The sequence below is a fragment of the Bos indicus genome, chromosome 18, assembly GCF_029378745.1.
Source record: "Bos indicus isolate NIAB-ARS_2022 breed Sahiwal x Tharparkar chromosome 18, NIAB-ARS_B.indTharparkar_mat_pri_1.0, whole genome shotgun sequence".
Classification (NCBI taxonomy): Eukaryota; Metazoa; Chordata; class Mammalia; order Artiodactyla; family Bovidae; genus Bos; species Bos indicus.
The window spans coordinates 63,774,525-63,786,693 of record NC_091777.1 but is presented as its reverse complement, the minus strand read 5'-3'; the positions used below and the strand labels follow the sequence as shown (position 1 = coordinate 63,786,693).

Sequence of the window (12,169 nt, the reverse complement as noted above, 5' to 3'; positions counted from 1 at the left end):
CCCTGGTCCCAGCATCATCCCTGGGGCTCCCCCGTGGGGCCTGTGCAGAGTCTGGTCCCCGACTGACCTGCTGGCTCCTCCCCTGCCACCAGCAGCTCCAGGGTCTCACTGGGCGCCGACCACTCGGAGGAGAGGCCGTGTCCACCGTAGCACCTGTACTGGCCCCTGTGGAAGGTGCCCACGGGGCCCAGGGGGAAGTCGGCCTGAGAGAGCCTCCCCTGGGACCTCCGGGCAGGGCGCTGGGGGAGGTCCTGTCTCCCCTCCTTGGACAGAGCAAATCTGGCGTAGCTGACATCAGAGCGGCACTGGAGGGTCAGGTTCTGTCCAGAGGTGATGACAGGGCCCTGCGAGGTCAGGAGGGAGGGCTTCCCTGACAGCCCTGGGGAGAGACACGCGTCGGTTGTTGGGACCGCTTCCCCATGAACCCCCCCTCCCGTCCCAGCTCCAGGCCTCGCCGTGTCTCAGTCTGTGTGTCTGTCCTGTGAGCCCCACGCTCCTCTCCCCACCCTCTCACAGGGGCTCCCCTGGGAGCAGAGACCCCGGTACGTTGTCTTGTCTGCACAAATGTATGGGCTCAGGATGGGACTTCCTCACCTGGGACCAGGAGCTCCAGGGGGTCGCTGGGGGCCGACCACACCTGGGGGGTGTGCCTGTAAAAGCCGTAGCATCTGAATGTCCACCCGTGCCCGGGGGTCACAGGGCCCACGGGGAACAGGGCCTGGGTCTGCCAGTTGGGGGCTCGCTGTCCATCCAGGGTCCGAGAGGACTCATCTTCTCCTTCCTTGGTCAGAAGGAATCTGTTAAATCCCTGATGGGAGTCACACTGGAGGGTCACGCTCCCTCCCAAGGTCACCACAGGGCTCGGCAGGGCTGAGAGGCTGGGTTTGCTGTAGGATCCTAGGAGAGAAGGAGGCAGCTGGATCTGTGGGGCTCCCCCTTCCCCCCCCGCCCAGGGCTGGGCTGTGAGAGGGACACCCCCTGAGAGCAGACCCCCTCCTGAGGGCAGAGCCCGTAGCCCCCGAGAGTCCCTCACCTGTCACCACCAGCTCCAGGGGGTCACTGGGCTCTGACCAGCCAGTGTGGGTGCTGTAGTAGCACTGATAGCTCCCTGCGTGCTGCTCCGTCATCTGTGGGATGGCCAGCTGGGCCTTGTCCCCGGGCCCCGGGGGTTTCTGTCTGTCCCAGGGGACTGAGGTGCCCTCTTTATCCAGATGGAATACCTGGGCCTCCAGGGTCCCCTGACACCAGATGGTCACGGGGGTCCCCGAGGGAACCACAGAGCCAGGCTCAGCCCAGATGGTGGGTTTGGGGAGGGTCCCTGGAAGGAAATCAGAGGCCGGCTCACCAGGCGTCCCCACCAGGCCCCAGCTCTCAGCCAGACCTCCCAGACTCCCCCTCCGTGAGCTCCAAGCTGCCCTCCCCATCTCATTGCCAGACACCCCTGCGGAGACTAGGCTGTAGGGACGGCTCCTCCCATGAGCCCCTTCTCCTGTTCTGGTCCCCAGGCCTCACCGTCTGCAGTCTGTGTGTCTGTCCTGTGAGCCCCACCCCCTCACCCCACCCTCTCCTCTGGGACAGCTCCAGTAGAAAAGCATCTAATGCCCACCCTGGTGCCTCAGCAATTTGGGAGGTCAGGACGGTACTTCCTCACCTGCCACCAGGAGCTCCAGAGGGTCACTGGGGGCGGACCACACCCGGGGGGTGACGCTGCTAAAGCCGTAGCATCTGAACCTCCACCCGTGTCCAGGGGTCACAGGACCCACAAGGAACAGGGCCTGGGTCCACCCATCTGGGCTTCGCTGTCCAGCCAGGGTCCAAGAGGACTTGTCTTCTCCTTCTTTGGTCAGAAGGAATCTGTTAAATCCCTGATGGGAGCCACACTGGAGGGTCACGCTCCCTCCCGATGTTACCACAGGACTTGGCAGGGCTGAGAGTCTGGGTTTGCCGTAGAGTCCTAGGAGAGAAGGAGGCAGCTGGTTTTGTGGGGCCCCCACCCTTCCCTCCCCTCCCCAGGGCTGGGCTGTGAGAGGGACACCCCCTGAGAGCAGACCCCTCCAGAGGGCAAAGGCTGAGGCCCCGAGTGTCCCTCACCTGTCATCACCAGCTCCAGGGGGTCACTGGGCTCTGACCAGCCAGTGGGGGTGCTGTAGTAGCACCGATAGCTCCCTGCGTGGTCCTCTCCCATGTGTTGGATGGAGAACCTGGCCTTGTCCCGGGGCTCCAGGGGTTTCTGTCTGTCCAAGAGAACCGGGCTTCCCTCTTTATCCAGATGGAACTCCTGGATCCCCAGGGTCCCCCGACACCAGATGGTCACGGGGCTCCCCCAGGGGACCACAGAGCCCGGCTCAGCCCAGATGGTGGGTTTGGGGAGGGTCCCTGGAAGGAAATCAAATGTGGGCTCACCAGGCGCCCCCGCCAGGCCCTGGCTCTCAGCCCAGACGTCCCAGACTCCCCCTCCGTGAGCCCTGAGCTGCCCTCCCCTTGCCCACAGCCTGGGGGTGACCTTGTCCTCATGAAAGGAGGGAGCTGGGCCCTGGGAGAGACTCACCGGCCTGCACCTGGGTTCTCAGGCCCACACTCAGCCCTGGAAGAGAGCGCCCTGTGAGAGGTGTGCCCTCAGCTCTGAGCAGCGCCTCTCCACCCCGGGAGCCTCCTGGGCCCTGGGGTCCCCTGACAGAGCAGGCTGGCTGGGGGGGGGGCGTCCCTCCAGACCAGGGCTCCCCCTGCCCCTCCTCATCTCACCAAGGCAGAGCAGGGTGAGGAGCGTGGAGGCCATGGCGTCTCCTCCCTGCGGTCCAGGCTGTGAGGATGGAGGAGACCTGGGTGTCCTCCGGACAGACAGACCACAGGGTGTGTCCTCTCCAAGGCTGGGGCTTCCTGTCACGTGGCTGTCACTTCAGCGTTCCCACAGGAAGGGGAACAGCCTCTTTTTGAAAGCCTGGCGTCGTCCCCATTACAGTCCCAGTGTGTTTCTGAGACGCCCCTTCCAATAGAGGGCATCCAGGACATGGCCGTCCCTCTGCAAGCCTCCCCTCGGGGTCTGCTTCCTCCTCTGCCCACCGATAGCAATCCCTGTGGGGTTCTCACTGTGGATGGGGTCACCAGGCCCTGGAGATGCTTCGGAGAGGATGCCAGCCCCTGATGCCCGCAGGACTCAGATCCCCAGAGACACTTTTTTTTTTTAATTGGAGGATCGTTACTTTACAATATGGTGCTGGTTTCTGCCATACATCAGCATGGATCGGCCTTATGTGAAACATGCCCTCCCTCTACAACCTCTCTCCCCTCTAGGTTGTCACAAAGCCCCTGTGTGAGCTCTGTGAGTCACATGGCACACTCCCCCGTGGTCTGTTTTACACGTGCTGGTGTGCACGTTTCCATGCTCCTCTCTCCATTCGTCCCAACTCTCCCTCCCCTCTGAGTCCACAAGTCTGCTCTTTATGAGGGACACACAGTCAGCGTCTCCCTGGGCTGAGCGGAGTCCATGTGGCCGAGAACCCAAAGGAGATGCTCAGGGAGTAAGGATAGAAACTGACTCCTCCCCTGCCCCGGAGTGTGGGTTTTCCCCGTCACAACCCCCTTCAGGGGTGTCTCTCTTTATTGAATCACCGTCCAGCCCACCTTCCTGGGAACAAGCCCCTGGGTACTTCCTGCCTCCTCGGGGCCTCGGGGTCCTTGGGCACAGTCTCCTCCCGATCTTGTCATCACCTGCAAGCTTTAGGGGGTATTGATTTGGGTCAGAGCTCTCACTCTGATGGAGAACAGATACTCCTGTAAACGTGTGCCCGCTGCTCATGTACCTGGGGCGGCGGTGCCCTTTCTCGGCACCTGAGGTTCCTCCTTTGCATGTTGTCCCAACCCCAGCCCTCAGAGGGGCTGCGGGCTCTTCCTGCCGTCGTCATGGTCAATTTCCAGACGAGGTGATGGCAGGAGAGGGTGGATGTGAAGGGCTGCAGGCTGAGACTGCACATAGAGGGTGAGTGTGGTACCCACCCAGAGCCTCCTCTGCTCCTAACTCTGAGACGTGCTTGGAGAGTGTTTCTGAAACACGAAGCCACAGACAAGGGCAGAAAGAAAGTTCACCAAATGGAGGGGAAGCACAGCAAAGCAGGAGAGGTAGGCCATGTGGCCCCGGCGGTGGGGATCATCTCGGGGTCGGAGGAAGGTTTCCACCCATGTGGACACACAGAGGGAACCATCGTCACAGAAACATAAAGGGAGGCAAACATGTGGATTATTTTGTAGAAGAACAGGTGGTCACTGAAAAGAGGTGAAAATTTTCAATGTGAACAATCCAGTAGATTGAACACGTTAAAAAGTCATGCACTCAAAAAGACAGCTGAGCGGCCACGTATGAAGTCGGAGCATAGCATTGAGGAAATGGTTCAGAGTGCAGCATAGAGAGCAGACAGGGAGATTCAGGAGAGGCGGGCCTGTGCTGAGGGCCAGTGTGGTATCTGTCGTAAGTGTCAGATGGGAAGACGCTCACGACAGACGGCAAGGGCTGAGGAAGCAAATAACGGAGCCTCCTTTACTGACGAGAACCGACCTGCGAAGGGCTGGGACTCATGCCTCTGCACGTGACACCCGAGGGCCGCCCTGCTGGCCCCTGACTGAGACTCTGCGCTCCTTACTTAGGGGCCCCAGCGGGATCACTGGCCAGGGATCCAGACACGGCATACTTAAGCTAAAGACCCCACACCCTGCAACGGAGAGCCTGTGTGCCAGAGCGACATCAACAAATAGGTTAATTAATTACAACAAATAGGTTATATACAACAAATAGGTTAATTAATTACATGGTAAAAAAAAGTAACATTCGTATCTTGACCTTTCATAATAAACTGAGAAACTGAAGGTTAAATTCAAAAAGTATTTGGTACTGAATTATACAATTTGAAACAGTTAATTCTATTTTAAGTAAAATTCAAGTAAAAAAAGGCAGACTGGACTGAGGCCCTGAAAATGTCCTGAAATTACTTCCAGTGGAAAACGCAGATTATCAAGCGAATGACCAGCCCACAGGGAGCAGACTGCCCCCTACCAAAAGGGGGCGCTAAAGGATACTGGAGCCATGCTGTCAGGCATTAACCAGGAAGAGTTCCCCCTGAGTCGGAGCACTTGCAAGGGGCAGAAGTGAGGGCTTCATGCAGAGCACATCCCAGCTTCCAGAAGGTTCGGCACCGCCTCCCGCTGTGGGCCGTGCCTTAGCCTCAAACCGCCAGGTCCTCAGAGAAGAGGTGGGCTCTGGGGGCATGGGGCCCTTAACCTTGACAAGCGTTTTCCTCTCCTAGTACTTGAGTTACACGCTGGATTCCAAATAGGAAGTGTTCTCAAGCAACTTGATAAAAAGAGAATGAGGGTGAGAGAAGGCATTTCCAGCGGTGCAAGTTCTTGGATATTGATGGTTTTCACATAGAAAGGGATACTGAGAAATGGCAGAGAGACAGTGAGATGAAACAGAGAGGAACACATAGCTGAAAATGAGCTTTGGAAAAGTACGCAGACACACACTTGCATGCACAAACACACCCACACGTGTGCATGGAGAGAGACGTGCGCATGCCCACACACGTGTATATGAGTACCCAGAGTTCAGGTGAAGTACCGTTAGTACTTTGTCTTTTCTAAAGGAGGAGGAGAATGCATACGTGTTCAGAAATAAAAATGTAAATACGTATTTTAAGCATGAGAGCAAGTGCGAAAATCAGAAATGGAATAACTCCCAATGTGCCTGGTATAATTAAATGAAAGAAAACCTTTTCAGCTTTAATGAGGTATAATTGACAAAACTGATGCTGTAAAGAGCTATATTGCATAGGAACCTGGAATGTTAGGTCCATGAATCAAGGCAAATTGGAAGTGGTCAAACAGGAGATGGCAAGAGTGAATGTCAACATTCTAGGAATCAGCGAACTAAAAGGGACTGAAATGGGTGAATTTAACTCAGATGACCATTATATCCACTACTGTGGGCAGGAATCCCTCAGAAGAAATGGAGTAGCCATCATGGTCAACAAGAGAGTCTGAAATGCAGTACTTGGATGCAATCTCAAAAACGACAGAATGATTTCTGTTCATTTCCAAGGCAAACCATTCAGTATCACAGTAATCCAAGTCTATGTCAAAACCAGTAACACTGAAGAAGCTGAATGATTGTATGAAGCCCTACAAGACCTTTTAGAACTAACACCCCCAAAATTATGTCCTTTTCTTTATAGGGGACTGGAATGCAATAGTAGGAAGTCAAGAAACTCCTGGAGTAATGGGCAAATTTGGCCTTGGAGTACAGAATGAAGCAGGGCAACAGCTAATAGAGTTTTGCCAAGAGAAAGCATTGATCATAGCAAACACCCTCTTCCAACAACACAAGAGAAGACTCTACACATGGACATCACCAGATGGTCAACACCAAAATCAGATTGATTATATTCTTTGCAGCCAAAGATGGAGAAGCTCTATACAGTCAGCAAAAACAAGACATGGAGCTGACTGTGGCTCAGATCATGAACTCCTTATTGCCAAATTCAGACTTAAATTGAAGAAAGTAGGGAAAACCACTAGACCATTCAGGTATGACCTAAATCAAATCCCTTATGATTATACAGTGGAAGTGAGAAACAGATTTAAGGGACTAGATCTGACAGACAGAGTGCCTGATGAACTCTGGACGGAGGTTCGTGACTTTGTAGAGGAGCAGAGATTAAGACCATCCCCGTGGAAAAGAAATGCAAAAAATCAAAATGGCTGTCTGAGGAGGCCTTACAAATAGCTGTGAAAAGAGAAGTGAAAAGCAAAGGAGAAAAGGAAAGATATTCCCATCTGAATGCAAAGTTCCAAAAATAGCAAGGAGAGCTAAAAAAGCCTTCCTCAGCAATCAGTGCAAACAAATAGAGGAAAACAACATAATGGAAAAGACTAGAGATCTCTTTAAGAAAATTAGAGATACCAAGGGGCATTTCATGCAAAGATGGGCACAATAAAGGACAGAAATGGTATGGACCTAACAGAAGCAGAAGATATTAAGAGGTGGCAAGAATATACAGAAGACCTGTACAAAACAGATCTTCATGACCCAGATATTCATGATGGTGTGATCACTCACCTAGAGCCACACATCCTGGAATGTGAAGTGAAGTGGGCCTTAGGAAGCATCACTACAAACAAAGCTAGTGGAGGTGATAGAATTCCAGTTCAGCTATTCCAAATCCTGAAAGATGATGCTGTGAAAGTGCTGCACTCAATATGCCAGCAAAGTTGGAAAACTCGGCAGTGGCCACAGGACTGGAAAAGGTCAGTTTTCATTCCAATCCCAAAGAAAGGCAATGTCAAAGAATGCTCAAACTCCCGCACAATTGCAGTCATCTCACACACTAGTAAAGAAGTGCTCCAAATTCTCCAAGCCAGGCTTCAAAGTACGTGAACAATGAACTTCCAGATGTTCAAGCTGATTTTAGAAAAGGCAGAGAAACCAGAGATCAAGTTGCCAGCATTCGCTGGATCATTGAAAAAGCAAGAGAGTTCCAGAAAAACCATCTATTTCTGCTTTATTGACTATGCCAAAGCCTTTGACTGTGTGGATCACAATAAAATGTGGAAAATTCTGAAAGAGATGAGAATACCATATCATCTGACCTGTCTCTTGAGAAACCTGTATGCAGGTCAGGAAGCAGCAGTTAGAACTGGACATGGAACAACAGACTGGTTCCAAATAGGAAAAGGAGTATGTCAAGGCTGTATATTGTCACCCTGCTTAATTAACTTATATGCAGAGTACATCATGAGAAACCCTGGACTGGATGAAACACAAGCTGGAATCGTGATTGCTGGGAGAAATATCAATGATCTCAGATATGCAGACAACACCACCCTTATGGCAGAAAGTAAAGAGGAACTAAAAAGCCTCTTGATGAAAGTGAAAGAGGAGAGTGAAAAAGTTGGCTTTAAGGTCAACATTCAGAAAACTAAGATCATGGCATCTGGTCCCATCACTTCATGGGGAATAGATGGGGAAACAGTGGAAACTGTGTCAGACTTTATTTTTTGGGCTCTAAAATCACTGCAGATGGTGACTGAAGCCATGAAATTAAAAGACACTTACTCATTGGAAGCAAAGTTATGACCAACCTAGGTAGCATATTCAAAAGCAGAGACATTACTTTGCCAACAAAGGTCCGCCTAGTCAAGGCTATGGTTTTTCCAGTGGTCATGTATGGATGTGACAGTTGGACTGTGAAGAAAGCTGAGTGCCGAAGAATTGATGCTTTTGAACTGTGGTGTTGGAGAAGACTCTTGAGAGTCCCTTGGACTGCAAGGAGGTCCAACCAGTCCATTCTGAAGGAGATCAGTCCTGGGTGTTCATTGGAAGAACTGATGCTAAAGCTGAAACTCCAATAGTTTGGCCACGTAATGCAAAGAGCTGACTCATTGGAAAAGATCCTGATGCTGGGAAAGATTGAGGGCAGGAGGAGAAGGGGACTACAGAGGATGAGATGGTTGGATGGCATCACGGACTCAATGGACATGAGTTTGGGTAAACTCCGGGAGTGCTGATGGACAGGGAGGACTGGCCTGCTGCGATCCATGGGGTCACAAAGAGTCAGACACGACTGAGTGACTGAACTGAACTGCACTGAATTGACAAAAATTGTATCTGTTCCACATGCACAGCTTGACGTTGTGACTTCTGTCTATGCTGTGAAATAAGTACCGCCGTCATGCCAATTATAGTTAGTGTGTCCATCAGCTCCCGTAGTTCACCTTGGTCTGCGGGTCTGCTGAGGACACTTCCGGGCTACCCTCTGAGCGGGATTGAGTCTACAGTAGAGTTCGGTCAGCTCTAGTCACATCGCTGCACATCAGGTGTCCAGAACTTATGGTGGGCATCCCTGAAACTTTGTTCCCCGTGACCAGCACCTCCCCATTATCCCCTTCCCAGCCTCTGGGGACTACGTTCTCCTCCGTCTCTCCGAATCTGTTTTAGATCCCACAGGTTAGTGAGCTCCTGCTGCGTTTGCCTGCCTGTGTCTGGCTTACTTTACTCGGCTTAATGTCCTCCGGTTTCAACCATGTTGTCTCAAAAGGAGGATTTCCTTAGTTAAAAGGCTGAGTGAGACTCCACTGTGTGTGTGTGTGTGTGTGTGTGTGTGTGTGTGTCTGGCATTTTCTTTGTGCATTTATCTATCGACAGACATCCAGGTTGTGGCCGCATCCTGCTACTGGGAACAACACTGCAGAACACAGGAGTGCAGATACATCTGTGAGGTCCTTGCTTCCTCTTCTTTGGATACATACCCCGGAGTGGAATTGCTGGGTCATGTGGTAGTTCTGCTTTTAGTTTCTTAAGGAAACTCCACACTGCTTTCCACGGTGGCTGCACCGATGCCTTCCCAACCACCATGCACAAGGTTCTCTTCCCTCTGCATTTTGGCAGCACCTCTCTTTTTCCTGGGAGTCGAGTGTGTGTAACACGTGCAGTGACATCTCACTAGCTCCGGCGTGTGCTCCCCTGAGGACTGGTGGATGTTGAGCGCCTTTCCATGTCTGTTTGGCCATTTGGACGTCGTCTTTTGAGAGATACCTGTTCAGGTCCTGTGCCCATTTAAAAACCGGGTTGGTGTTACTTTGCGTTGAGTTGTGTGAGCTCCGTGTATATTTGAGAAGTAGCTCCTTATCAGATGTGTGGTTTGCACACATCTTCTCCCGTTGCACCCATTGCCTTTCCTGGGACTGTTTCCTTTGTTGTGTGGGTTTTGTTTACCGGACTCCCCCTGGTCTGGTTCTGTCTTTGCTGCCTGTGCTTTGGGTGTCGTATCCAAAGAACCCTTGTCCACACCATGTCACGACGCTCCCCCTGTGTCTTCCTCTTGTTCTTTCATCGTTTCCGGCCCTGTGTCTCTGCTGCGTTTTGAGATGATTTCACTTATAGTTTGAGCTGAGGGTCCAGCTTCACCCTCCTGCCTGCTGTCATCTGGCTCTTCCAGCACCGTTTATTGAAGGGATTTTCCCATTGTGTTCTGGGCACCCCAGTGGAAGATCAGTTCACTGAAGCTCTTTAAGACAATTACTGTTATCTACCTCTTCCAGCAGGAGAAGGCCACGGCACCCCATTCCAGTACTCTTGCCTGGAGAATCCCGTGGACGGAGGAGCCTGGTAGGCTGCAGTCCATGGGGTCGCATAGAGTCAGACACGACTGAGCGACTTCACTTTCACATTTCACTTTCATGCATTGAAGAAGGAAATGGCAGCCCCTTCCAGTGTTCTTGCCTGGAGAATCCCAGCGACGGGGGAGCCTGGCAGGCTGCCGTCTATGGGGTTGCACAGAGTCGGACACAACTGAAGCGACTTAGCAGCAGCAACAGCAGAAGCCGCTCTTCCAGCACCGTTTATTGAAGGCAGTGTCCTTTACCATTCTCTGTTCTTGGCACCTTGTGGAAGATCAATTCACTGAGCTGCTTCGGGACAACTGTTTTCCGTGATAAGGGAGCTCATAGATCTCCCGTTTTCTTGCCATTTCTCTGCTTCCCTGGGCAGAGTCATGGTTCCCGATTCTCAGTGTTTCTTGTGGCTCTGCTTTGCTGTCTGTGCGCTGGGAGAAGCAGCCGCCTCCTCTCGGATATACGGTGGGATTTTGCCCCCAGCCCAGTTAGAGATTCTGGAGCCTCGGAGACGTGCTCTGTGGACATGAGGCTCCCCCACCCTCCCGTCCGGGGAACGATGCTGTGCCCCCGCCCCGTTGTGCCCCTGCCCTGAAGGAGAAGTCTGAGGACCCCGTGCTCCTCTAAGCCCCGAGGCGGAGCCGGCCGCACAGAGCCCCGTCCCTTCTCTTCCTGCTGTGGCCCCAAGTGTGTCTGTGGCCTGGTGCTCTCGTGAGCCGAGCAGCGAGGCGGTCTCTGAGGCAGCGGCCTGGAGCCTGGGGACGTGGCGCGGCTGCATCCACTGTCCTCCTGAGGAGGAGGGGCCTGGGCCCAAGGAGGGTCCTCTCAGCACTGAGCTCTGCCAGCTTGTGGGAGGGGAGACAGGGAAACAGAACCTCCTCCGTTTATCCTTTTGAAGTGGTTCTTGTTGCTTTTTTTGCTCATCCAAGGTGTTGCAGCTCACTAGCTGGATTCTTCAGTTTGCTTAAAGGTCATTAGACCCAAATAATCCCGGTTTATCAGTGTTTCTGTGAGAGGTGAGGGCTGGGACTTCCCGATCTGCCATCTTGCTTAAAGCGCTGATTAAAATTTCTGAAATGTGTCACAGTGAGGCCAGAAATGGAAAACAGAAACGATAGTTAACTAGTGTGTGTGCTCAGTCACTACAGCCATGTCTGGCTCTTTGCGACCCCACGGCCTGTAGCCTGCCACGCCCCTCTGTGCACGGGATTCACCAGGCAGGAATACTGGAGGGGGTGGCCATGCCCTCCTCCAGGGGATCTTCCCCACCCGGGGATTGAACCCAAGTCTCTTACGTCTCCTGCACTGGCAGGTGGGCTCTTCACCCCTAGTGCCCCGTGGGAAACCCTGATAGTCCACATACACAGGGAAAACCGAGACGAGTAAGCAGGTATCTTGCGCTGTTTTTGAATGAGAGAAACGGAGTGATGGTAGGCTGCACTCGGGCTCCCCAGGCGGCTCAGTGGTAAAGAATCTGCCTGCCAGCACAGGACGTGCAGAGACTCACGTTCGATCCCTGGGTGGGGAAGATCCCCTGGAGAAGGACATGGAAGCCCACCTCAGTATTCTTACCTGGAGAATCCATGCCCAGACGAGCCTGGCAGGCTACTGTCTGTGGAGTCACAAAGAGTTGGACATGACTGAGCACAAGCGCGGGCACACGGACACACACACACACACACACACACGAAGAGACTGCAGACCCAGACAACCCACCTGCCCACTCCCCAGACCAGGGTGCCCCCTCCCTCGGTTCTGCAGTTTGTGTGTGCAGTCTTCAGGGTTTTGTAAATGCAGTATCACGTCATCTGCATACAGGGACAGTTTTGCCTCCTTCCTGCCCCAAGTTGAATCCTTTTTTGTTTTCTTGCCTGATTGCTATGACTAGGACTTCCAGTGGTATGTTGAACACAAATGGTGAGAGTGGGCGTCCTTACCTTGTCCCAGAGTTCTAGAAAGGCTTTCCGCTTGTTACCTTTGAGGACTGTGTTGACTGTGTGCTTGTCATAAA

General features: G+C 52.9%; 1 protein-coding gene across 1 annotated transcript in view; it reads right to left on the bottom strand.

Annotated features, from left to right (window-relative positions):
- The window catches only part of LOC109572041 (leukocyte immunoglobulin-like receptor subfamily B member 5), a gene marked incomplete in the record, with an annotated part of 242,862 nt that overhangs the window by 212,069 nt on the left and 18,624 nt on the right, over positions 1 to 12,169 (bottom strand). Inside the window, 3 exon segments of the mRNA XM_070771810.1 lie at positions 1,652 to 1,954; positions 2,092 to 2,376; positions 2,549 to 2,584. Coding sequence (XP_070627911.1) covers positions 1,652 to 1,954; positions 2,092 to 2,376; positions 2,549 to 2,584 — 624 coding nt within the window.